The sequence below is a fragment of the Coregonus lavaretus genome, assembly GCF_964263955.1.
Source record: "Coregonus lavaretus genome assembly, chromosome: 25".
Lineage (NCBI taxonomy): Eukaryota > Metazoa > Chordata > Actinopteri > Salmoniformes > Salmonidae > Coregonus > Coregonus lavaretus.
The window spans coordinates 44,250,223-44,277,727 of NC_140012.1; the positions used below are offsets into that span (position 1 = coordinate 44,250,223).

A 27,505-nucleotide genomic window follows, 5' to 3' on the forward strand; every position below is an offset into this window, starting at 1 on the left:
CTGTAGTGGGTGAGGGGGCCATCCTGTAGTTGGTGGAGTGGGTGAGGGGGCCATCCTGTAGTTGGTGGAGTGGGTGAGGGGGCCATCCTGTACTGTAGTTGGCTGGAGTGGGTGAGGGGGCCATCCTGTAGTTGGCTGGAGTGGGTGAGGGGGGCATCCTGTAGTTGGTGGAGTGGGTGAGGGGGGCATCCTGTAGTTGGTGGAGTGGGTGAGGGGGGCATCCTGTAGTTGGTGGAGTGGGTGAGGGGGGCATCCTGTAGTTGGTGAGGGGGGCATCCTGTACTGTAATTGGCTGGCTGAGGTTGGAGTGGGTGAGGGGGGCATCCTGTAGTTGGCTGAGGTGGAGTGGGTGAGGGGGGCATCCTGTAGTTAGCTGAGGTGGAGTGGGTGAGGGGGGCATCCTGTACTATAGTTGGCTGAGGTTGGAGTGGGTGAGGGGGGCATCCTGTAGTTGGTGGAGTGGGTGAGGGGGCCATCCTGTAGTTGGTGGAGTGGGTGAGGGGGCCATCCTGTACTGTAGTTGGCTGGAGTAACTGATTCACACTATAGGGCCAAACGGAACTGGTTTGTTTTCACCATAGTAGCCGGAACAGTGCTGGAAAGGACAATGGGGTCAGTACAGTACAGGTCAGCCCTATAGTTCAGATCAGGCAGAGGACACTAAGGCTAGGAGCTCTTCATGGTCCCAGGGAAGAGGCACTCGGCTGTTCTGTCTCCTGGGATAAGACTGGTCCTCTTCAACCACACATGGTCATATACAGCCACTAAATAAATAAATAAATAAATAAATAAAAAGAGGGAGAAGAGAGACAGAGAGAGAGACAGAGAGAGAGAGAGAGAGAGAGAGATTAGACCACACCACACCACACACAGACCCCAGGCTGCTACATTGCATGGTAGTTTGTTGAAATGTAGAGAATGCTACCCAGGACCCACCTCAGTGATGTTCATCTCAACCACTCCTTCTTCCTCTTTGTCCAGCTGCTGGAAAGATCCTATAAGGATAGAGAGTAAACGCATACAGTGAGTGGACAAAACATTATGAACACCTGCTCTTTCCATGACAGACTGACCAGGTGAATCCAGGTGAAAGCTATGATCCCTTATTGATGTCACTTGTTAAATCCCCTTCAAATCAGTGTAGATGAAGGGGAGGAGACAGGGGGGGGGGGGGGTGCAACTCAATATTAGGGAGGTGTTCCTCATGGTTTGTACACTCAGTGTATATAAACACAATGTGGAAAGTATTGTGTAACCTTTGATAGGATATGACCTGTTCTCTGCTTCAAAGGGCATTACTGTTAATCATTGAAATACTAGACTAATGACTAGAACAAATATTTCCATTCAAGTCAACGTTCTGTGACGGGTGGGCCGACGGCCATATTGTGTACAGTAATTCTAGTTTGATGGCATTAATCATACATTCATCATGACTAATATAATATACAGTATAACAGTACTAACAGGAACTGACTGTACTTACTAAACATGGCTTCCAGTTTGACCAGACAGCAGACGAAGTTGTCGAAGTCTATGGCCTCGTTCTCAGCATAGCGAGCCACTAGGACCTGATTCAGTCTGTTGTTCAGTTTAAAACCTATGAGGACAGAGTCAGTAGTGTGAGTGTGTGTGTGTGTGTATGTGTATGTGTGTGTGTGTGTGTGTGTAACTATACCTGCAGACTCCACAGCAAGTCGCATCTCATAGGAGCTCATGGACCCGGACTTGTCCATGTCATATTCTCTATAGATGACCTACCGATAAACACACAGATATCATATTCTCTATAGATGACCTACCGATAAACACACAGATATCATATTCTCTATAGATGACCTACCGATAAACACACAGATATCATATTCTCTATAGATGACCTACCAATAAACACACAGATATCATATTCTCTATAGATGACCTACCGATAAACACACAGATATCATATTCTCTATAGATGACCTACCGATAAACACACAGATATCATATTCTCTATAGATGACCTACCGATAAACACACAGATATCATATTCTCAATAGCGCAGCCGACATGCACAGCGCTTACCATGAAATTGACTTTAAAATACGCATTGTCAGCTTTATAGTGCTTGGCGCTATAGCGCCTTGGATTGAATCCCACCATAATAATTTGAAAGTGGAAATACATTTCCTTTACATGATTCTATACACACTGTATATTTACAGTACCTGTCAAAAGTTTGGAGACACCTACTCTTTCAATGGTTTTTCTTTATTTTTTACTATTTTCTACATTGTAGAATAATAGTGAAGCCATCAAAACTATTAAATAACACATATGGAATCATGTAGTAACCCAAAAAAGTGTTAAACAAATCAAAATATATTTTATATTTGAGATTCTTCAAATAGCCACCCTTTTGCCTTGATGACAGCTTTGCACACTCTTGGTATTCTCTCAACCAGCTCCATGATGAATGCTTTTCCAACAGTCTTGAAGGAGTTCCCACATATGCTGAGCACTCGTTGGCTGCATTTCCTTCACTTTGCGGTCCAACTCCTCCCAAACCATCTCAATTGGGTTGAGGTCGGGTGATTGTGGAGGCCAGGTCATCTGATGCAGCACTCCATCACTCTCCTTGGTCAAATAGCCCTTATACAGCCTGGAGGTGTGCTTTGGGTCATTGTCCTGTTGAAAAACAAATGATAGTCCCACTAAGCCCAAACCAGATGGGATGGCGTATCGCTGCAGAATGCTGTGGTAGCCATGCTTGTTAAGTGTGCCTTGAATTCTAAATAAATCACCAGCAAAGCACCCCCACACCATCACACCACCTCCTCCATGCTTTACGGTGAGAACCACACATGCAGAGATCATCCGTTCACCTACTCTGCATCTCACAAAGACACGGCGGTTGGAACCAAAAATCTCAAACTTGGACTCATCAGACCAAAGGACAGATTTCCACCGGTCTAATGTCCATTGCTCATGTTTCTTGGCCCAAGCAAGTCTCTTCTTATTGGTTTCCTTAAGTAGTGGTTTCTTTGCAGCAATTCGACCATGAAGGCCTGATTCACGCAGTCTCCTCTGAACAGTTGATGTTGAGATGTGTCTGTTACTTGAACTCTGTGAAGCATTTATTTGGCCGCAATCTGAGGTGCAGTTAACTCTAATAAACGTATCCTCTGCAGCAGAGGTAACTCTGGGTCTTCCTTTCCTGTGGCGGTCCTCATGAGAGCCAGTTTCATCATAGCGCTTGATGGTTTTTGTGACTGCACTTGAAGAAAATGTAAAAGTTCTTGAAATTTTCTGGATTTACTGGTACTGTATGTTCTGTTGTTCCTGTTATTTCAGTTGTTCAAAAGATGTAGATGAATGCAGAGTAATATTCCTTTAATCAGTATTGTAGTCCTTCGAGCCAAATACAAACCAGGGCCCTAAGGAATTACAGTCCCCTTAGCTCTCACCAACAGCAGTACATGGTTTTAGACATAATCTCATTCTAGTTATGTGGTCGATAGATAAACCAGACCTTACCAGCCACTTCCTGATCTTATTCCAGAGGAGCTGGAACTCTATCAGGCCTAAACGGGCACTGCCATCTTTCTGAGTGATCTCTGGGTCAAAGAATGTAGAGGAATAAAGAGAAAGCCCTCAATAGCTGACTGACTGTCTTACTGAAACACTCAATAGCTGACTGACTGTCTTACTGAAACACTCAATAACTGACTGACTGTCTTACTGAAACACTAACTGACTGACTGTCTTACTGAAACACTCAATAGCTGACTGACTGTCTTACTGAAACACTCAATAACTGACTGTCTTACTGAAACACTCAATAGCTGACTGACTGTCTTACTGAAACACTCCCTCAATAGCTGACTGACTGTCTTACTGAAACACTCCCTCAATAGCTGACTGACTGTCTTACTGAAACACTCCCTCAATAACTGACTGACTGTCTTACTGAAACACGCAATAGCTGACTGACTGTCTTACTGAAACACTCAATAACTGACCTACTGTCTTACTGAAACACTCAATAACTGACCTACTGTCTTACTGAAACACTCAATAACTGACTGACTGTCTTACTGAAACACTCAATAACTGACTGACTGTCTTACTGAAACACTCAATAACTGACTGACTGTCTTACTGAAACACTCCCTCAGTAACTGACTGACTGTCTTACTGAAACACTCCCTCAATAGCTGACTGACTGTCTTACTGAAACACTCCCTCAATAGCTGACTGACTGTCTTACTGAAACACTCCCTCAATAGCTGACTGACTGTCTTACTGAAACACTCAATAACTGACTGACTGTCTTACTGAAACACTCAATAACTGACTGACTGTCTTACTGAAACACTCCCTCAATAGCTGACTGACTGTCTTACTGAAACACTCAATAGCTGACTGACTGTCTTACTGAAACACTCCCTCAATAACTGACTGACTGTCTTACTGAAACACTCAATAGCTGACTGACTGTCTTACTGAAACACTGATCAGTCTCCACCAAAGAAAGAGAATGACTAGAACCCTTCCCCAACTGACTTGAATTGGAATGTCCATTCTAGTCATTCTATGTCTATGGTGGAGACCCTGATCAACACAGACAGACAGACAGTAGAGGAGGATACATCCATGAGGTTGACCATGGTCCTACAGGACTCCATACTGAAACCGTCTGTCTTCAGGTCTTTGTCTGAAAGCACACAACCCCCAAAACAGTCAAACTGATGATCTGAGTCTCCCTACAGCAGAACCCACCAGGATACACATCCTGTCCTCCTGAGAAGGGGAGGGCTTACACCAATGGTGGGCTGTCCTGCGGGTTGGGGTCAATAGTGTATGAGGACATTGTGGGTTCAAACCAAAGGAAACCTCTGTACTCACGTCTAGTCACCACCCTGTTCAGGATGGTCCTGAGCTCACGGACAGATATCTCCATGTCCTATAGTCACAGAGGGAACATTGAGAAAACCATGGCTTTAGACATAGATAGGTTTAGAAAAAATCTTAAGAGGTTCAAGTATATTTGTTAGTTCAACTACCTATAGCGTAGCCGATATCTACGGTGGTCATCTCTAACTTTATCTAATAGCTGACAGACAAATAATGGAAACCTAACCTCTCCTGCCAGCTGAGCAAACATGGATTTGAAAGAGTCGTCGATGTCATCTTCAGTGATGGGGCCCTATAAGGGGACAGGTGGAAGCTGAGGCTGTGATGTCATTTCAACCATTTCATCAGAAGTGTACAATGGAAGAATGTGTATTCAATAACATGATAATGAAGTCTTTACATCAGGGATCATCAACTAGAACGAGTATTCAATAACATGATAATGAAGTCTTTACATCAGGGATCATCAACTAGAACGAGTATTCAATAACATGATAATGAAGTCTTTACATCAGGGATCATCAACTAGAACGAGTATTCAATAACATGATAATGAAGTCTTTACATCAGGGATCATCAACTAGAACGAGTATTCAATAACATGATAATGAAGTCTTTACATCAGGGATCATCAACTAGAACGAGTATTCAATAACATGATAATGAAGTCTTTACATGGCTGTGTGCTCAATTTTATACACCTGTCAGCAACGGGTATGACTGAAATAGCCAAATCCACTAATTTGAAGGGGTGTCCACATACTTTTGTATATATAGTGTGTGTATGTATATATATATATATATATATGTTTTACTAAAAACTTTGAGGGGCCAAAAGAAAGTGAGTGACTGTATGTGTTGAGAAAACACACCTCATCTTCCAGGTCTGCAGATATCATATCATCTAGCTCTCTGGAATGAGACAACAGACACAGATATCATAACATCCATCTCTCTGGAATGAGATAACAGACAATGAAAATCAACACACACAGACCACAAACACACACACACACACACACACTTACTCTGTCTCGGACTGTTTCTCAGTGAAGACTCGGAGGACGAAGTCGGCCTCTTGGCCAGACTCGAAGGTGGAGGGGACGATGAGGTATTCTCCTGGAGGCAGACGGAGACGGTTGCTGACCTCTCTCAGGTTGATAAAGGTCTCAGAGCGAGCGCAGGATGAGTGGGTCAGGAAGAAGTCTTTCTTTAGGTGCACGTTCTGACAGCCCCTGTACTGCAGAGGATCAAGGTAGGAAACAGAGACAGATGTGGGGTTTGAAGCTCAACTAGATGGGGTTAAGTGTGTATCATTTAAATTAACAAATAATTAAGCCATACCCTAGGAAGTGATCATTTGCGCCAATGCATGAAGCTGCATGAAGCAAAATCCTGAAATATATAGTTGTGGTGAAACCTTCCATACCTCTTCTGGAATCTGCACAAAGAAACGAGAAACAAAATGAAGGAAACATAAAATATGTACACTACCGGTCAAAAGATTGCACACACCTCCTCATTCCAGGGTTTTTCTTTATTTTGACTATTTTTTTACATTGTAGAATAATAGTGAAGACATCAAAACCATGAAATAACACATATGGAATCATGTAGTAACCAAAAAAGTGTTAACCAAATCAAAATCCATTTTATATTTAAGATTCTTCAAACAGCCACCCTTTGCCTTGATGACAGCTTTGCATACTCTTGGCATTCTCTCAACCACCTTCATGAGGTAGTCACCTGGAATGCATTTCAATTAACAGGTGTGCCTTCTTAAAAGTTAATTTGTGGAATTTCTTTCCTTCTTAATGCGTTTGAGCCATTCAGTTGTGTTGTGACAAGGTAGGGGGGGTATACAGAAGATTGCCCTATTTGGTAAAAGACCAAGTCCATATTATGGCAAGAACAGCTCAAATAAGCAAAGAGAAACGACAGTCCATCATCACTTTAAGACATGAAGGTCAGTCAAAATGGAACATTTCAAGAACTTTGAAAGTATCCTCAAGTGCAGTCGCAAAAACCATCAAGATCTATGATGAAACTGGCTCTCATGAGGACCGCCACAGGAAAGGAAGACCCAGAGTTACCTCTGCTGCAGATGATTTCATTAGTCACCAGCCTCAGAAATTGCAGCCCAAATAAATGATTCAGAGTTCAAGTCACAGACCCATCTGGGCCAAGAAACACAAGCAATGGACATTAGACTGGTGGAAAATGTGTCCTTTGGTCTGGAGTGCAAATTGGAGATTTTGGGATCCAACCGCTGTGTCTTTGTGAGACGCAGAGTAGGTGAACGGATGATCTCTGCATGTGTAGTTCCCACCGTAAAGCATAGAGGAGGAGGTGTTATGGTGTGGGGATGCTTTGCTGGTGACACTGTCTGTGATTTATTTAGAATTCAAGGCACACTTAACCAGCATGGCTACCACAGCATTCTGCAGCGATACGCCATCCCATCTGGTTTGGGCTTAGTGGGACTATCATTTGTTTTTCAACAGGACAATGACCCAAAACACACCTCCAGGCTGTGTAAGGGCTATTTGACCAAGAAGGAGAGTGATGGAGTGCTGCATCAGATGACCTGGCCTCCACAATCCCCCGACCTCAACCCAATTGAGATGGTTTGGGATGAGTCGGACGGCAGAGTGAAGGAAAAGCAGCCAACAAGTGCTCAGCATATGTGGGAACTCCTTCAAGACTTTTGGAAAAGCATTCCTCATGAAGCTGGTTGAGAGAATGCCAAGAGTGTGCAAAGCTGTCATCAAGGCAAAAGGGTGGCTATTTGAAGAATCTCAAATATAAAATATATTTTGATTTGTTTAACACTTTTTTTGTTACTACATGATTCCATATGTGTTATTTCATAGTTTTGATGTATTCACTATTATTCTACAATGTAGAAAAAAATTAAAAAATTAAAAAATAAAAAAATCCTTGAATGAGTAGGTGTTCTAAAACTTTTGACCGGTACTGCATGTCCGTGAGCAGTTTATTTAACCAGACAAGTCTGATGGCAGATAGATTGTTAATGTGTAGCATCCTGCTTGTCTCTCACCTCGTAGATGGCGAACCCGATGGTGTGCATGTCCTGTCCCTGGCCCCGGTACCTCCTCCTATCCTTCTGCATCAGAGCCACCAGGAAGCTGCAGGCCACCTCATCATCCTCAGGGTCATCATCTTCCTCCAGCAGGGTGATCTTATACTGGGGGTTGATCCAGAACGTGTCTAGAGTAACACGGGGATAGAACAGAGTTATACTGGGGGTTGATCCAGAACGTGTCTAGAGTAACACAGGGATAGAACAGAGTTATACTGGGGGTTGATCCAGAACGTGTCTAGAGTAATACAGGGATAGAACAGAGTTATACTGGGGGTTGATCCAGAACGTGTCTAGAGGAACACAGGGATAGAACAGAGTTATACTGGGGGTTGATCCAGAACGTGTCTAGAGTAACACAGGGATAGAACAGAGTTATACTGGGGGTTGATCCAGAACGTGTCTAGAGTAACACAGGGATAGAACAGAGTTATACTGGGGGTTGATCCAGAACGTGTCTAGAGTAACACAGGGATAGAACAGAGTTATACTGGGGGTTGATCCAGAACGTGTCTAGAGGAACACAGGGATAGAACAGAGTTATACTGGGGGTTGATCCAGAACGTGGTGTCTAGAGTAACACGGGGATAGAACAGAGTTATACTGGGGGTTGATCCAGAACGTGGTGTCTAGAGTAACACGGGGATAGAACAGAGTTATACTGGGGGTTGATCCAGAACGTGTCTAGAGTAACACAGGGATAGAACAGAGTTATACTGGGGGTTGATGCTGCTGTGGTCCAGTTCTGTTCCGTTTCATTATGCATCTATAAGTGTTTAGTAAACATCATATCTGAACTGTTCTTCATGCTCTGGGATGGTATCATGTTGACTCTGACTCACTGTAAATGTGACTTAGTTACAGTATCTGAAGCATCGGACGCTAGTTCCTACTTCACAGTAGGCCGCTTGAAAAGAAAAAATACGTTTTTTTTGTTTATTGCAGAAATGCCTTCTTGAACATGTGAACTTTCATGTGCCTTAACTGGTCTGGGATCTGTTAATATGAATACACATGTTAACTAATTAACCTAGTTTAACCAAGAAGAAAGTACTGAGCTATACATGGAGAAAGACAGGAAGCTTTCAGGCTAGTCATGATTGGCTGAGATAATGGAGTGGTTGGACATGCCGAGAGATGAGTCCTAATTGGTCTGTCATGTCACAGGCTTCTGTCTATAAAAGAATGGGCGCTTCCTTGGTCAGTATATAGATCATTTTTGCTACCGTGGATTTTTGGAAAGCTATGGACAACTGCCAAAGTGTTGTTACAGCTCTGAAAAATATTGCTGCCCTGAATTTAGCTGGGTTTAAAAGTAGAGAGACAACTTTCTGGAGGACAATACCATGCTGACTCCCATGTGTTTAGATGTGTGGGTGGGGCTAAGGCTTAAGAGATGGGTGGGGCTAAGGCTTAAGAGATGGGTGGGGCTAAGGCTTAAGAGATGGGTGGGGCTAAGGCTTAAGAGATGGGTGGGGCTAAGGCTTAAGAGATGGGTGGGGCTAAGGCTTAAGAGATGGGTGGGGCTAAGGCTTAAGAGGGTGTGAACGATGCTGAATGGGTTTAAACAAAGAGCTCTCTATGAAGTGTGAAAATCTCCACAAAATCTTTCAAAGGGCATTTTCTTCTACTTGTCTCCTAAATGGGATTATAAATGTATCAACTTTTAAAGCAGCATGACTTCCCCATGTTTCCTCCAACTACAGTGTATGATACACCATTTAGAAGCTCTGAGTCTGTACTTTTGTAAGAATAAGCAAATCACATTTGACTTAGGCCTCAATAGAGAAATCTGGACACAAATATTCTGTGTTCTGGTACGTGATCTGATTCTGACTCACTGGGGTGGTTCCTTCCTGCATCCTCCGGCTGCCCCTGTATTCTCTGGGGGGTTGGGTTAAATGCAGAAAACACATTTCAGAGGGGTTGGGTTAAATGCAGAAAACACATTTCAGTTGAACGCATTCAGTTGTACAACTGACTAACTATCCCCCTTTCCTTCCCCTTTATTCTAATGTAAATCTCCTGTAAATGTTCTACGAGTTCTGGTATGTTCTACGTGTTCTGGTATGTTCTACGTGTTCTGGTATGTAAAATATGTACTAGTCAACTGTGTGTGACTCACTGGGGTGGTTACGGCAGCCCCCGGCGGTACTCCCCCGTCTCCACATGCCGTGGAACTTGACGGTGTTCCAGTGGCTGAGGCCGTCTTCACTCAGAGCGTCGGCCGTCAGGTTACAGATCTCCAGACGGGAAAACTGCCTCAGGAACTCCTGGAATGACATCCTAGAGGGAATATAACATAGATTGAGATTTCCATGCTTATATTTATATTTATTTTGTTAATATTTCATATTTTAGTCATATATACATTTACATTTACATTTTAGTCATTTAGCAGACGCTCTTATCCAGAGCGACTTACAGTTAGTGATTACATTTTTTTTTTTTTTTTTTTTTTTATACTGGCCCCCCGTGGGAATCGAACCCACAACCCTGGCGTTGCAAACGCCATGCTCTATCAACTGAGCTATATCCCTGCCGGCCATTCCCTCCCCTACCCTGGACGACGCTGGGCCAATTGTGCGCCGCCCATGAGTCTCCCGGTCGCGGCCGGCTGCGACAGAGCCTGGATTCGAACCAGGATCTCTAGTGGCACAGTTAGCACTGCGATGCAGTGCCTTAGACCACTGCGCCACTCAGGAGTCCTCATATAGCAGATGCTCTTATCCAGAGCAACTTACAGGAGGAACTAGGGTTAAATGCCTTGCTCAAGGGCACATGGGCATACTTTTCAATTAGTCAGCTGGGGGATTCGAACCAGCGACCTTTCGGTTACTGCCCCAACGCCCATAACCACTTGCCTACCTGCCGCCTTAGTCGGTAAAGCATGGCACTTGCAACGTCAAAGGTCATGGGTCCGATTCCTGCTAAGGCAACCCATACATAACATGACTGTAAGTCGCTTTGGATAAAAGCGTCTGCTAAATGGCATATATTCCTTTTATATTATTTTATATTTTGATTGAGCTTGTATAACTTTATGATGTTAATACCCTACTACGTCGTCTTGTTTGGGGGCTTGCCCACCTAAGACCCTCTCTCTCACCACTTCTGACACAGAAAAGCTTATCCATGCATTCGTTTTCTCCAGAATTGATGGGAATGCAGTACTTAGCCCTGCCTGCAAACTCAATTAATAAATTACAGCTCATTCAAAACAGTGATGCAAGGATTCTGACACAAACCAAAAAGCCTGCCCACATCACCCTAATTCTTGCTGATGTCCATTGGCTACCTGTCCCTCAAAAGAACTGACTTTAAAATTCTCCTCCTGGTCTACAAAGCCTTAAATGGGATCGGACCTGCTTTCCTGTCAGATCTACTCTCCCACTATGAACCTCCATGCACCCTACGGTCAAGCCACGCCAAACTGCTTCATGCACCCAGGACCCGGCCGAACAACGGGGCCTTTCCCTCCCCGAGCACGCGGGACCGAGCCTTTCCCTCCCCGAACAACGGGGGACTGAGCCTTTCCCTCCCCGAACAACGGGGGACCGAGCCTTTCCCTCCCCGAGCAACGGGGGACCGAGCCTTTCCCTCCCCGAGCACGGGGGACCGAGCCTTTCCCTCCCCGAGCACGGGGGACCGAGCCTTTCCCGCCCGAGCACCACGCCTATGGAACTCCCCTCCTGATCATCTCAGGGCTGTTCCGACTGTTGGGGCTTTTAAAGCAGGCCTTAAGACTCACCTCTATCGGCTGGCCTGCCCTTCTTCCTAGACTTTGATTTTTGCTTTTATGACATGGTTATATATATATATATATATACAGTGGGGAGAACAAGTATTTGATACACTGCCGATTTTGCAGGTTTTCCTACTTACAAAGCATGTAGAGGTCTGTAATTTTTATCATAGGTACACTTCAACTGTGAGAGGTGGAATCTAACACAAAAATCCAGAAAATCACATTGTATGATTTTTAAGTAATTAATTTGCATTTTATTGCATGACGTAAGTATTTGATACATCAGAAAAGCAGAACATAATATTTGGTACAGAAACCTTTGTTTGCAATTACAGAGATCATACGTTTCCTGTAGGTCTTGACCAGGTTTGCACACACTGCAGCAGGGATTTTGGCCCACTCCTCCATACAGACCTTCCCCAGATCCTTCAGGTTTCGGGGCTGTCGCTGGGCAATACGGACTTTCAGCTCCCTCCAAAGATTTTCTATTGGGTTCAGGTCTGGAGACTGGCTAGGCCACTCCAGAACCTTGAGATGCTTCTTACGGAGCCACTCCTTAGTTGCCCTGGCTGTGTGTTTCGTGTCGTTGTCATGCTGGAAGACCCAGCCACGACCCATCTTCAATGCTCTTACTGAGGGAAGGAGGTTGTTGGCCAAGATCTCGCGATACATGGCCCCATTCATCCTCCCCACAATATGGTGCAGTTGTCCTGTCCCCTTTGCAGAAAAGCATCCCCAAAGAATGATGTTTCCACCTCCATGCTTCACGGTTGGGATGGTGTTCTTGGGGTTGTACTCATCCTTCTTCTTCCTCCAAACATGGCGAGTGGAGTTTAGACCAAAAAGCTCTATTTTTGTCTCATCAGACCACATGACCTTCTCCCATTCCTCCTCTGGATCATCCAGATGGTCATTGGCAAACTTCAGACGGGCCTGGACATGCGCTGGCTTGAGCAGGGGGACCTTGCGTGCGCTGCAGGATTTTAATCCATGACGGCGTAGTGTATTACTAATGGTTTTCTTTGAGACTGTGGTCCCAGCTCTCTTCAGGTCATTGACCAGGTCCTGCCGTGTAGTTCTGGGCTGATCCCTCACCTTCCTCATGATCATTGATGCCCCACGAGGTGAGATCTTGCATGGAGCCCCAGACCGAGGGTGATTGACCATCATCTTGAACTTCTTCCATGTTCTAATAATTGCGCCAACAGTTGTTGCCTTCTCACCAAGCTGCTTGCCTATTGTCCTGTAGCCCATCCCAGCCTTGTGCAGGTCTACAATTTTATCCCTGGTGTCCTTACACAGCTCTCTGGTCTTGGCCATTGTGGAGAGGTTGGAGTCTATTTGATTGAGTGTGTGGACAGGTGTCTTTTATACAGGTTACGAGTTCAAACAGGTGCAGTTAATACAGGTAATGAGTGGAGAACAGGAGGGCTTCTTAAAGTAAAACTAACAGGTCTGTGAGAGCCAGAATTCTTACTGGTTGGTAGGTGATCAAATACGTATGTCATGCAATAAAATGCAAATTAATTACTTAAAAATCATACAATGTGATTTTCTGGATTTTTGTTTTCGACTCCGTCTCTCACAGTTGAAGTGTACCTATGATAAAAAATTACAGACCTCTACATGCTTTGTAAGTAGGAAAATATGCAAAATCGGCAGTGTATCAAATACTTGTTCTCCCCACTATATATATATATATATATATATATATATATATATATATATATATATATATATATATATATATGCTTTGTAAAAAAAAAAAACGATTTTTCTATTTTAACTTTTATTTGATGCACTTTGAAATTATTATTGTATAATGAAAAGCGCTTTACATATGTAATAAATAATAATAATAATAATATTAATTATTATTATTATTAGCTGTTTGCCTAATTCTGATGAAGGCTGATGGAGAAACATATGATTTAGAGAGGAAAGATTAAAATATCAGGTTGAACTGTGACTCAGCACTATTAGTAGCTGATGGAATCGCAATAAGCCCAGTCTTACCAGAACTCTCCGTCCTCCATCTGTAGATGCAGGTCCTCTCTCTCAGTTGGGTCCAACTCATCCCACTCTGGAGAACTGGACACAGACAGGGACACAAGAACAGACTACTACTGAGAAACTGAGACCACCTAGGGGGTTGCGCAAGGGGGTGGAAACTAAGCTAATGGGCCATCCATTATGTGTTATGCAAGGTTCAGGTTTGTGGTGAAAATCTGGGGTTAGTGGTAGTTGTGTCGGTTGTAATAACATTTTGCTTGTGGAAGTGGTGGTTCTGTTATAGCAGTGTTAATGTGAGGGTTAGAGGTAGAGGAGACGCACTTGTCGCTCCAGGCCCCAGTCCACTCCACCTGTCCCCAGGGGTTCCTCACCCTGATCAGCCTCTCCACCTGACCCTGGTAGTCCACCTGGAACAGGACAGGGGTGGTCAGATATCACTAACACTCACAGTCTACATACTGACAACACACTAGAGACACAGTCTACATACTGACAACACACTAGAGACACAGTCTACATACTAACAACACACTAGAAACAGTCTACATACTAACAACACACTATAAAAACAGTATACATACTAACAACACACTAGAGACACAGTCTACATACTAACAACACACTAGAGACAGTCTACATACTAACAACACACTAGAGACAGTCTACATACTAACAACACACTAGAGACAGTCTACATACTAACAACACACTAGAGACAGTCTACATACTAACAACACACTATAAAAACAGTATACATACTAACAACACACTAGAGACACAGTCTACATACTAACAACACACTAGAGACAGTCTACATACTAACAACACACTAGAGACAGTCTACATACTAACAACACACTAGAGACACAGTCTACATACTAACAACACACTAGAGACACAGTCTACATACTAACAACACACTAGAGACACAGTCTACATACTGACAACACACTAGAGACACAGTCTACATACTAACAACACACTAGAGACAGTCTACATACTAACAACACACTAGAGACACAGTCTACATACTAACAACACACTAGAAACACAGTCTACATACTAACAACACACTAGAGACACAGTCTACATACTGACAACACACTAGAGACAGTCTACCAACTAACAACACACTACAGACACAGTCTACATACTAACAACACACTAGAGACACAGTCTACATACTAACAACACACTAGAGACACAGTCTACATACTAACACACACTAGAAACACAGTCTACATACTAACAACACACTAGAGACACAGTCTACATACTAACAACACACTAGAGACAGTCTACATACTAACAACACACTAGAGACACAGTCTACATACTAACAACACACTAGAAACACAGTCTACATACTAACAACACACTAGAGACACAGTCTACATACTGACAACACACTAGAGACAGTCTACCAACTAACAACACACTACAGACACAGTATACATACTGACAACACACTAGAGACAGTCTACATACTAACAACACACTAGAGACAGTCTACATACTAACACACACTAGAAACACAGTCTACCAACTAACAACACACTAGAGACACAGTCTACATACTAACAACACACTACAGACACAGTCTACACACTAACAACACACTAGAAACACAGTCTACATACTAACAACACACTAGAGACAGTCTACATACTAACAACACACTAGAGACACAGTCTACATACTAACAACACACTACAGACACAGTCTACATACTAACAACACACTAGAGACACAGTCTACATACTAACAACACACTACAGACACAGTCTACATACTAACACACTAGAAACACAGTCTACATACTAACACACTAGAAACACAGTCTACATACTAACAACACACTAGAGACACAGTCTACATACTAACAACACACTAGAGACACATTCTACATACTAACAACACACTAGAAACACAGTCTACAAACTAACAACACACTAGAGACACAGTCTACATACTAACAACACACTAGAAACAGTCTACATACTAACAAAACACTAGAGACAGTCTACATACTAACAACACACTAGAAACACAGTCTACATACTAACAACACACTAGAGACAGTCTACATACTAACAACACACTAGAGACAGTCTACATACTAACAACACACTAGAGACAGTCTACCAACTAACACACTAGAGACAGTCTACCAACTAACAACACACTAGAGACAGTCTACATACTAACAACACACTAGAAACACAGTCTACATACTAACAACACACTAGAGACAGTCTACCAACTAACAACACACTAGACACAGTCTACATACTAACAACACACTAGAAACACAGTCTACCAACTAACAACACACTAGAGACAGTCTACCAACTAACAACACACTAGACACAGTCTACATACTAACAACACACTAGAGACAGTCTACCAACTAACAACACACTAGACACAGTCTACCTACTAACAACACACTAGAAACACAGTCTACATACTAACAACACACTAGAGACACAGTCTACCAACTAACAACACACTAGAGACAGTCTACATACTAACAACACACTAGAGACACAGTCTACATACTAACAACACACTAGAAACACAGTCTACATACTAACAACACACTAGAGACAGTCTACCAACTAACAACACACTAGAAACACAGTCTACATACTAACAACACACTAGAGACAGTCTACCAACTAACAACACACTAGAAACACAGTCTACATACTAACAACACACTAGAAACACAGTCTACATACTAACAACACACTAGAAACACAGTCTACATACTAACAACACACTAGACACAGTCTACATACTAACAACACACTAGAAACACAGTCTACATACTAACAACACACTAGAGACAGTCTACCAACTAACAACACACTAGAAACACAGTCTACATACTAACAACACACTAGAGACACAGTCTACATACTAACAACACACTAGAAACACAGTCTACATACTAACAACACACTAGAAACACAGTCTACATACTAACAACACACTAGAAACACAGTCTACATACTAACAACACACTAGAGACAGTCTACATACTAACAACACACTAGAGACAGTCTACATACTAACAACACACTAGAAACAGTCTACCAACTAACAACACACTAGAGACACAGTCTACATACTAACAACACACTAGAGACACAGTCTACATACTAACAACACACTAGAAACACAGTCTACATACTAACAACACACTAGAGACACAGTCTACCAACTAACAACACACTAGAGACAGTCTACCAACTAACAACACACTAGAAACACAGTGACTGGTAAGACCTCTGGACCAGGGTGCCAAAGCAGGGTCTGATAACCTGGGAAGACCCAGATACATTGGAGTCAGACCCAGGTAAAACCAGGGTTCCTAGTCTGGTATAAACCTACCTGCTTGAGGCCGGTGACTGAGTAGGCATGTCCTTTCACCAGCTTCTTGAACGTGACAGACTCCATGTCAAAGGCACTGGTTATCTGTAGTCACAAGATGTAATTAGAAAAATACAAGATCCATGATGCATCTGAATCAGTGTTATCTTATTGTGGGGCTGGATGAATTGACTATTTTATGCTATTGTGGTGGAGCTGATTTGGAACCACGCTCTCGCAATGAGGAATTTCCCCTTGGTCTAATGGTTAAGATGTCGAATCCGACCAGTTACACTATGTCCTGCGAGGTCATGATAATGTTGTTTTATGACTACGTTAAAGCTATGTTATGACTATTTCAAGGTCATGATAATGTTGTAGGAACATCAAACTAACTGTCCCCTGGCTGTTTTCCAGGACCGCAGTACCAGGAGGACCAGGGAAGGGGGACTCACGTCGATGGAGCAGCCCAGCAAGGAGCCTCTGTCCAGGGCTTTGCTGATGATCCTGTACAGGTCCCGTGGAGCCTTCCGGAGCTCGTACATCTCAGACACACCACCGGTGAAGTCCTCAAACCCTTCTGTGGTGCTGCCTCCAGACAGAGCCTCGTAGGAACCATTCAGCCTGACGGGGGGAGACACACAGGGATACACATTCACTTATCAGAGACAGTATTAGGGCGGCAGGTAGCTTAGTGGTTAAGAGCGTTGTGCCAGTAACCGAAAGGTTGCTGGTTCTAATCCCCGAGCCGACTAGGTGAAAAATCTGTCGATGTGCCCTTGAGCAAGGCACTTAACCCTAATTGCTCCTGTAAGTCGCTCTGGATAAGAGCGTCTGCTAAATGACTAATTATTATTATTATTATTATTATTATTACACACAGGGATAAACACACGTCACACATCATGAACTCTATATGACAGAGTGTTTATACTACATGCACATGGGCCCTGGTTAAAAGTAGTGCACTTAATAGGGAACAGAGCTCCAATTTGGGACGCAACCCAGGCCTTTGTTGACGTACTTGGAGTAGGCCTTCTCCAGCAGGGCGCTCCAGAACTCAGAGCCCTCGGCGGAGTGGACGAACAGCAGCTCTCCATCCTTCGTTGGCAGCCGGTCATCAATCACCACGTCCACCCACTCACCAAACTGCCAGAACTGAAGACAGAGAGACATCTTTTTTTTTTTTTACCAACTTCAGCTGGGTAGCAAAACACTGCACACAGCTGTCTCCTGAAACCTAGGGTGGGTCTCAATAAAACAATGGTGACTTCCTTAAAATGCTACCTCAAAAGGGCAGCATTCTTGTGGACTGAGACTGACCCTAGTCTCACAAGCCAATGTAGACCACACAAGTAGTAATAATATATGATTATTGTTTATCAGTCAACTGATGAACATATCCAGTATGGTTGTGAACGTTTAAACAGAATTGAGATTCTTAATGTTAAGAAAAATCCCTAACGAAGAAACTATGTTTTTGTCCACACAAAATTGAAATCCCAGCTGTCTTGCCTGCTCTCTCTCTTCCCTAAGGAGGCCAGTGTGTTCTGTCTTCGGTCTGCTGCCTGTAGAATATCCTAGCCTATTCATTGATGATAGGCCCTGCTTTACTGAAGTTGCGAGACATTGCAAGCCAAGATATTGCAAAATACAGCATTCCATTGTGAGATACAGCTTTTGATTGAAGATAGATAGGCCTAGTGCACGGTTCTGACTGTCTGTCTGGTGGCTGACCTGCCTATACTGATAGATAGGCCTAGTGTACGGTTCTGACTGTCTGTCTGGTGGCTGACCTGCCTATACTGATAGATGGGCCTAGTGTACGGTTCTGACTGTCTGTCTGGTGGCTGACCTGCCTATACTGATAGATAGGCCTAGTGTACGGTTCGGAAGATGTGTTTTCTTTCTACTAAAAGTCACGGTATTTAACTAACTTTAAAATAAAAATAAATTAGGAGAGAGTGATCTGCGCCCAGGCTGCAGGCAGGCAGGCTGCACGCAGGCACCTCGAGATTATTTGATTGACAGTTCAGGTCGTCTAGTGATGGACATTAGAAAGCGGCATTCCTTTACAGACAAGTAAATGCCCATTCAGTGGCGCTTCTAAACCATCTCCAGAGAAGGTTGTGTGTCAGCATTTAGAAAGCTGTTACCCTTAAAGCCAACGTATGCCTGATCAGCCCTCTGTGCTGCATCGCCGTGCGCCTCCCAAATTGTGAAAGAATGCAGAGGGCTCCATATACAGTAGCTCTGTAAAGCTCCGCATTGACATGATTGGTTGATGGTCGGTGGGGGGGGCGGGAGGTCCTGTATACACACAAACTCACTTCCTTAACAACTTCCTTGACAACAGGGCTGCGCTGCTCCGCGAAGTGCAAGAAGTATGAATGTCCTGACTTCTGCAGAGGCCATATCACCGTAAATGCTGCACGGCCAATGCAGACGTCGGATTGACCATGCAGCACCTTTTACAGATAAACAAACATGTCGTAGACGAGGTGCTTTCAAAAGGTATAGGACTGCAGTATATATATATATATATATATATATATATATATATATATATATATATATATATATATATATATATATATATATATATATATATATATATATATATATATATATATATATATATATAAACGTCATTGCCCGGCACTAAACGTAAAGCAAAATTGGCAATTTGTCACATCCCTAATATCCAACTACATCGTGACCGTGATAACACGGGTTGCATGTTTCGTCACATTACTGTTTTGAACTCAATGCATCCTCATTGGGCGCTGATGAAGATTTTTTGGTCTAAAGTGCATTACTATGGCTTGGAAACACGATGACATTTCTAAAGGCAAATAATTAGTATGAAAACCTTTTGTCATCATTTTAATGTCACCAGATTTACTTTAAAATACAGTATAACTTTATATAGCTAGCTAAGATTAAGCGGAGTTTAGATAGCTAACGTTAGCATTGCTAGCTATTTTTGAATAATTTTGCTAGCTAATGACATCAGTCTAAAGTAAATTTGACGACATGATAATGATGGCAAAGTTGTTTCCTACTAAATATTTGCCTACTTTAGCAATGTCATCGTATTTCCAGGCGACTATTGTGTAATTTAGACGAAACAGTCATTAGCCTCCGTTCAGAATGACTGGGTTTTGGGCACCACAATGGCGGAGGGCGTCTTGGATGACGCGACCGAGTGGCGGAGGTGCGATCTATGAATATAGTCACTGAATAAGTGCTTCACTTCAAAGTCTATTGATTATCCCTGTTCAACTGACTCAAAGAAGGTCCATTATGGGTCGATCATTTCAGCAAACAAGAGATTCATATTATTATTATTGAATTTAATATAATGTAATTGCCTTGCCGATGGCCTTAAAGGATGCTATAACCCTGCAAGTGTGTTCGGTTTACATGGAACCTGACAGGAGGGAGATGCTTTTGGTGTGTGTGTGTGTGTGTGTGTGTGTGTGTGTAGTCGTACCTGAAAGTGGAAGATCCCAGCGTAGTCCTCTTGGAAGGACTGACCATGAGGGACCACTCGGTGGAGCAGCCTCTCATTGAGTGTTAGAGAGGCTATGGCTGCTAGGAGCCAGCAATCACCTGGGGAGGGAAGGAAGGAGGGGGGTAGTGTCGTAGTAAATATATAATGTTATAGCTTGGTCTGACTAAAATCTTGTGCATGACCCATTTTGTGTTGGGCCTTTGTATTCAATAGAATGCACAAAAGAGTCCTATCTTGTCAGCCTTATCAGCAGGTGGCTAAGGACAACACCCACGCCATAGGTCTCTCAGTTCTTCCAACTCACGAGTTCTTGCTCTGAGGACACACACACACACACCCCCACACACACACACACATACACACACACACACACACACACACACACACACACACACACACATACACACACACACACACACACACACATACACATACACACACACACACACACATACACACACACACACACACAAAAATCCCCTTCTCTTAGGCTGAACATCTGAAGACAGAGAACCCGACTCAGAGCCAATGCAACAGTGATACTAACCTGGAGGGGACCTCGCCCAACTCATCAGGACCAATCAGAAGATCAGAACTACTAGAATCAACCTACTTCATTTTATTGTATAAAATGTCAGCACACAATGTTTCGGGGCTCTCTCAGATATCTCCCTACGAGATTGACGAACGGGTCCGTGCATGCGATGCCAGATATCTTTACCTCTGAATAAACTGCCTTATATTATACAATTATCCACCTTGTCCAAAAGTCTCTACTTGGTCTCCGTTCTCCAGTAAACTTGTTTTATCAACAGTAGGGAAGGAGGGAGGAGGGGGGGGGGGGAGGAAGGAGGGGGGGGGGGGGGGGAGGGGAGGAGGGAGGGGGGGGGTAAATACTTTTGTTGGTTCTCACTGCCCACAAAATGAGGTGGAAACTGAGCTGCACTTCCTAACTTCCTGCCAAATGTATGACCATATTAGAGACACATATTTCCCTCAGATTACAGCGACCCACAAAGAATTCGAAAACAAATCCAATTTTGATTAACTCCCTTATCTACTGGGTGAAAAACCACAGTGTGCCATCACAGCTGCAAGATTTGTGACCTGTTGCCACAAGAAAAGGGCAACCAGGTGAAGAACAAACACCATTGTAAATACAACCTATATTTATGTTTATTTATTTTTATTTTTGTACTTTAACTACTTTAACATAATATGACATTTGAAATGTCTTTATTATTTTTTAACTTTGTGAGTGTAATGTTTACTGTTATATTTTTTATTGTTTATTTCACTTTTGTTTATGATCTATTTCACTTGCTTTGGCAATGTTAACATATGTTTCCCATGCCAATAAAGCCCCTTAAATTGAAATTGAATTGAATTGAATTGAAAGAGAGAGAGAGAGACAGAGAGAGAGAAAAATTGTTGCAATCATTTAACTAGAATGGCCAGCAGGTGGAGTGTGTACCAGGCTGTGCTTGGGAATGGATGTCAGCCAGGGCCAACCCAGCTCTGGTCCAGGACATTAGTGTGAAGTTGGTTCCTCTAGGAAGGAAGGCTTAGTGTTAGCTAGCAGCACTAACACCCTGGACCAGAGCCAGACCAGTGTGTACTGTCCTGCCCCACAGTCCAACTCGGTTCTACGAAATATCCACACTGTGAACCTGTGAAAAGGGGAACTTGTTTGATTTCCTGAACCAGCTACTACCGCACTCTAATTTAATGGAGGTTAATTAAACAGGCCACACATTGATGACTAAGGTAAAAGCATGTTGTAAATCTTGAGTAGGGTGGAGGCAACATGAGATATGATGTGGGCACTATCAGTGCATCCTCTTTGTAAAAACCAGAGATAGGAGAGAGGTAAGATGACAAGACTTTGTGGTTGTCTTACCTAGCTACCTAGCTTAGCTACCTAGCTTACCTAGCTACCTAGCTTACCTAGCTTACCTAGCTACCTAGCTACCTAGCTACCTTACGTTGAATGCACTGACTATAAGTCGCTCTGAATAAGAGCGTCTGTTAAATTGTGTATGTAATTATGGTGTTCCGTCATTCTTGTACAAGCCAAGTACTGTGGTAGACCGTTGGGGGTTTAGCAAAGAGCCTTTCAGGTAGTACTAGAAAAGTTTTTTTTTAAAGACTTCTGGTCTCTGTTTACGCAGAACTCACCTAGCGCTCCCTGGCAGATGTCTGTTCTGGTAGCTCCTCCCAGGATGAACTGAGGGTCATCTGTCAGCTCCTGGAGGGAAGGAGAGCGAAGGGAGGACTGGATTAGACTCTGGTAAAAGTCACTGACTGTAGGTGAGAGGGACTGCACAGCAAACAGACATTCTTGGACTGTCTTTTTCCTATTGATCTTCTCACAACTCAACAATTAAAATGACCTGTGGAAGTACATTTATAGCATTTATATGTCTGATGATTCTATTTTTTCTGATAGCTGAGCATATCTGGCTCTCTGAGCAATTCTATAACATATGCAACGGAGGTAAACAAGTGGCAAATCTAGGAAGTGGTAAGGAGAAGACTGGTTAAAAGGAGAAGACTGGTCACAAGGACTGGTCACAAGGAGAAGACTGGTCACAAGGACAAGACTGGTCACAAGGAGAAGACTGGTCACAAGCTGCACTGGACTCTACTGGACAGACTGAGAACTTCCTTCCAGTTCCTGTCTCTCTACTGAGCTGACTGAGAGGTTCCTTCCTGTTCCTGTCTCTATTGGTCTCTACTGGACTGACTGAGAGGTTCCTTCCTATTCCTGTCTCTACTGGACTGACTGAGAGGTTCCTTCCTATTCCTGTCTTTACCGGTCTCTACTGGACTGACGGAGGTTCCTTCCTGTTCCTGTCTCTACTGGTTTCTACTGGACTGACTGAGAGGTTCCTTCCTGTTCCTGTCTCTATTGATTTATACTGGACTGACTGAGAGGTTCCTTCCTGTTCCTGTCTTTACTGGTTTCTACTGGACTGACTGAGAGGTTCCTTCCTGTTCCTGTCTTTACTGGTTTCTACTGGACTGACTGAGAGGTTCCTTCCTGTTCCTGTCTCTACTGGACTGACTGAGAGGTTCCTTCCTGTTCCTGTCTTTACTGGTTTTTACTGGATTGACTGAGAGGTTCCTTCTTGTTCCTGTCTCTACTTGACTGACTGAGAGGTTCCTTCCTGTTCCTGTCTTTACTGGTTTCTACTGGACTGACTGAGAGGTTCCTTCCTGTTCCTGTCTTTACTGGTTTCTACTGGACTGACTGAGAGGTTCCTTCCTGTTCCTGTCTCTACTGGACTGACTGAGAGGTTCCTTCCTGTCTTTACTGGTTTCTACTGGACTGACTGAGAGGTTCCTTCCTGTTCCTGTCTCTACTGGACTGACAGAGGTTCCTTCCTGTTCCTGTCTTTACTGGTTTCTACTGGACTGACTGAAAGGTTCCTTCCTGTTCCTGTCTCTACTGGACTGACTGAGAGGTTCCTTCCTGTTCCTGTCTTTACTGGTTTCTACTGGACTGACTGAGAGGTTCCTTCCTGTTCCTGTCTCTACTGGACTGACTGAGAGGTTCCTTCCTGTTCCTGTCTCTACTGATCTCTACTGGACTGACAGAGGTTCCTTCCTGTTCCTGTCTCTACTGGACTGACTGAGAGGTTCCTTCCTGTTCCTGTCTTTACTGGTTTCTACTGGACTGACTGAGAGGTTCCTTCCTGTTCCTGTCTCTACTGGACTGACTGAGACATTCCTTTCTACCTGTGTCTACTTGTCCCATAAATGCCAGTCATAGCGGCAGCTGAAGGAGAAGGGTGTGACAGCCATGCTATAGTCTAGATTGGCAATATAACTGTTCAGCAGTGCAATATACAACAACAACAACAACAACAACAACACAGGTCATACGACACTGATCAACCTACAGTGGCTTGCGAAAGTATTCACCCCCCTTGGCATTTTTCCTATGTTGTTGCCTTACAACCTGGAATTAAAATTGATTTTTGGGGGGTTCGTATCATTTGATTTACAGAACATGCCTACCACTTTGAAGATGCAAAATATTTTTTATTGTGAAACAAACAAGAAATAACACAAAAAAACAGAAAACTTGAGCGTGGATAACTATTCACCCCCCAAAAGTCAATACTTTGTAGAGCCACCTTTTGCAGCAATTACAGCTGCAAGTCTCTTGGGGTATGTCTCTATAAGCTTGGCACATCTCGCCACTAGGATTTTTGCCCATTCTTCAAGGCAAAACTGCTCCAGCTCCTTCAAGTTGGATGGGTTCCGCTGGTGTACAGCAATCTTTAAGTCATACCTCAGATTCTCAATTGGATTGAGGTCTGGGCTTTGACGAGGCCATTCCAAGACATTTAAATGTTTCCCCTTAAACCACTCAAGTGTTGCTTTAGCAGTATGCTTAGGGTCATTGTCCTGCTGGAAGGTGAACCTCCGTCCCAGTCCCAAATCTGTGGAAGACTGAAACAGGTTTCCCTCAAGAATTTCCCTGTATTTAGCGCCATCCATCATTCCTTCAATTCTGACCAGTTTCCCAGTCCCTGCCGATGAAAAACATCCCCACAGCATGATGCTGCCACCACCATGCTTCATTGTGGGGATGGTGTTCTCGGGGTGATGAGAGGTGTTGGGTTTGCGCCAGACATAGCGTTTTCCTTGATGGCCAAAAAGCTAAATTTTAGTCTCATCTGACCAGAGTACCTTCTTCCATATGTTTGGGGAGTCTCCCACATGCCTTTTGGCGAACACCAAACGTGTTTGCTTATTTTTTTCTTTAAGCAATGGCTTTTTTCTGGCCACTCTTCCGTAAAGCCCAGCTCTGTGGAGTGTACGGCTTAAAGTGGTCCTATGGACAGATACTCCAATCTCCACAGTGGAGCTTTGCAGCTCCTTCAGGGTTATCTTTGGTCTCTTTGTTGCCTCTCTGATTAATGCCCTCCTTGCCTGGTCCGTGAGGTTTGGTGGGCGGCCCTCTCTTGGCAGGTTTGTTGTGGTGCCATATTCTTTCCATTTTTAATAATGAATTTAATGGTGCTCTGTGGGATGTTCAAAGTTTCAGATATTTTTTTATAACCCAACCCCTGATCTGTACTTCTCCACAACTTTGTCCCTGACCTGTGTGGAGAGCTCCTTGGTCTTCATGGTGCCGCTTGCTTGGTGGTGCCCCTTGCTTAGTGGTGTTGGAGACTCTGGGGCCTTTCAGAACAGGTGTATATATACTGAGATCATGTGACAGATCATGTGACACTTAGATTGCACACAGGTGGACTTTATTTAAATAATTATGTGACTTCTGAAGGTAATTGGTTGCACCAGATCTTATTTAGGGGCTTCATAGCAAAGGGGGTGAATACATATGCACGCACCACTTTTCCGTTACTTATTTTTTTGAATTTTTTGAAACAAGTTATTTTTTTCATTTCACTTCACCAATTTGGACTATTTTGTGTATGTCCGTTACATGAAATCCAAATAAAAATCCATTTAAATTACAGGTTGTAATGCAACAAAAAAACGCCAAGTGGGATGAATACTTTTGCAAGGCACTGTAAGTGTCGTCCCATACTGCACCACATGCCAGCCAGAGCAGAGTGTGACAGGGACAGGCATGCTGCTTTATAGACAAGGAAGTAGGAATGCAACGGTCCTGCAGTGCATTATGGGTCCATGGAGTGAACAACAAGACTGGTGGTCAACCTTGTTTGATTAATGTGATCTGTGTGTGTAGTGTACATACTGTCCCTTTATAACTGAATCTAACATCAGCTCTCAAACCAATGACACGCCTCTCCCTACAAATCAACTTCCCTGAACTACCCTGCTAGTATGAAAATGACACACACACAGCCATGGTCCTCTGTAGCTCAGCTGGTAGAGCACGGCGCTTGTAACGCCAAGGTAGTGGGTTCGATCCCCGGGACCACCCATACACAAAATAAAATGTATGCACACATGACTGTAAGTCGCTTTGGATAAAAGTGTCTGCTAAATGGCATATTATTATTATTATTATTACTTCAACCATCACCCACTCCCTGTCTCTCTAGCGCCCCCTCTCACCGTAGGCCACCGTGTCCAGCTAACATCAGCTCTCAAACCAACAACACGTTCTTAATGAACTGCCCTAAACTACGCGTTAGCATTTAACTGAGACGCAGAGACTTTAAACCATCACCCACTCCTCTCTCTCTCCTTCTCTCTCTTTATCCCCTTCTCACCCTGGGTCTCATCCATTCCACGTCCCTGGTCTTGGCGGAGTAGGGGGCCAGTTCCTTGAAGCCCAGAGAGGGAGGCTCGGCTAGGAAGGAGGGGTCCTCGAACAGACACCCCGTCTCCAGACACTCCTGCCGCAGAGCCTCATAGTCCTGGTGGAAATGAATAAAAATTATGTAATAAAAAAAGAACACATACATCAATAGATACAGCAACAAGATGTGCATTTGATCTTGAAAGCATTAAATCAATCTTGAATTATTAAATAGTTATTTCCAAAGTGGTCCTCGACGGTAAAAACAAATAACATCTAATAAAAAAAAGTCTACGTCCCAAATGGCACCCTATACCCTATGGGCCCTGGTCTAAAGTAGTGCACTATATAGTGGATAGGGTGCCATTTGGGATACTGCCACGGTTACAAAACCATAAAAAACAAACAAACTGGCCTGGTTAAGGAAGGGGACAGCGTGGTCGTTGGAGCCCATTCCCTCGGCTCGCAGCCTGCTGGTGGCTATGGTAGCAGAGATTCCCCCTGACATACCTGACACAGGACAGGATATCCTGTAAATACAGTCAGAGGCCTGGGTGGGCGCTGCACAGGCAAATCAATTACAATACTTTAGCCGGGCTTGAT

General features: G+C 43.5%; 1 protein-coding gene across 1 annotated transcript; it reads right to left on the reverse strand.

The window, feature by feature from the left end:
- Positions 1-27,505, reverse strand: LOC311101086 (calpain-1 catalytic subunit-like). Its single transcript, XM_084142143.1, has 22 exons — positions 27,318-27,505; positions 26,874-27,020; positions 22,834-22,903; positions 20,635-20,753; positions 18,163-18,296; positions 17,594-17,762; positions 17,160-17,243; positions 14,082-14,167; positions 13,764-13,838; positions 10,125-10,285; positions 7,958-8,127; positions 6,326-6,337; positions 5,925-6,136; positions 5,769-5,808; positions 5,123-5,188; positions 4,888-4,945; positions 4,632-4,696; positions 3,517-3,585; positions 1,679-1,757; positions 1,487-1,600; positions 937-995; positions 1-764 (listed from the first exon to the last, which is right to left on the reverse strand). The coding sequence occupies exons 1-22, from the start codon at positions 27,408-27,410 to the stop codon at positions 738-740; spliced, it is 2,109 nt and encodes a 702-aa protein (XP_083998269.1). The 5' UTR covers positions 27,411-27,505; the 3' UTR covers positions 1-737.

Coding starts and splice junctions, on each gene's coding strand:
- LOC311101086 (XM_084142143.1), bottom strand. CDS start 27,410: ATGTCAGGGGGAATCTCTGCTACCATAGCCACCAGCAGGCTGCGAGCC. Junction 22,904..26,873: donor TGGAATGGATGAGACCCAGG/GTGAGAAGGGGA, acceptor CCTTCCCTCCAG/GAGCTGACAGATGACCCTCA. Junction 4,697..4,887: donor GAACAGGGTGGTGACTAGAC/GTGAGTACAGAG, acceptor GTGTGCTTTCAG/ACAAAGACCTGAAGACAGAC.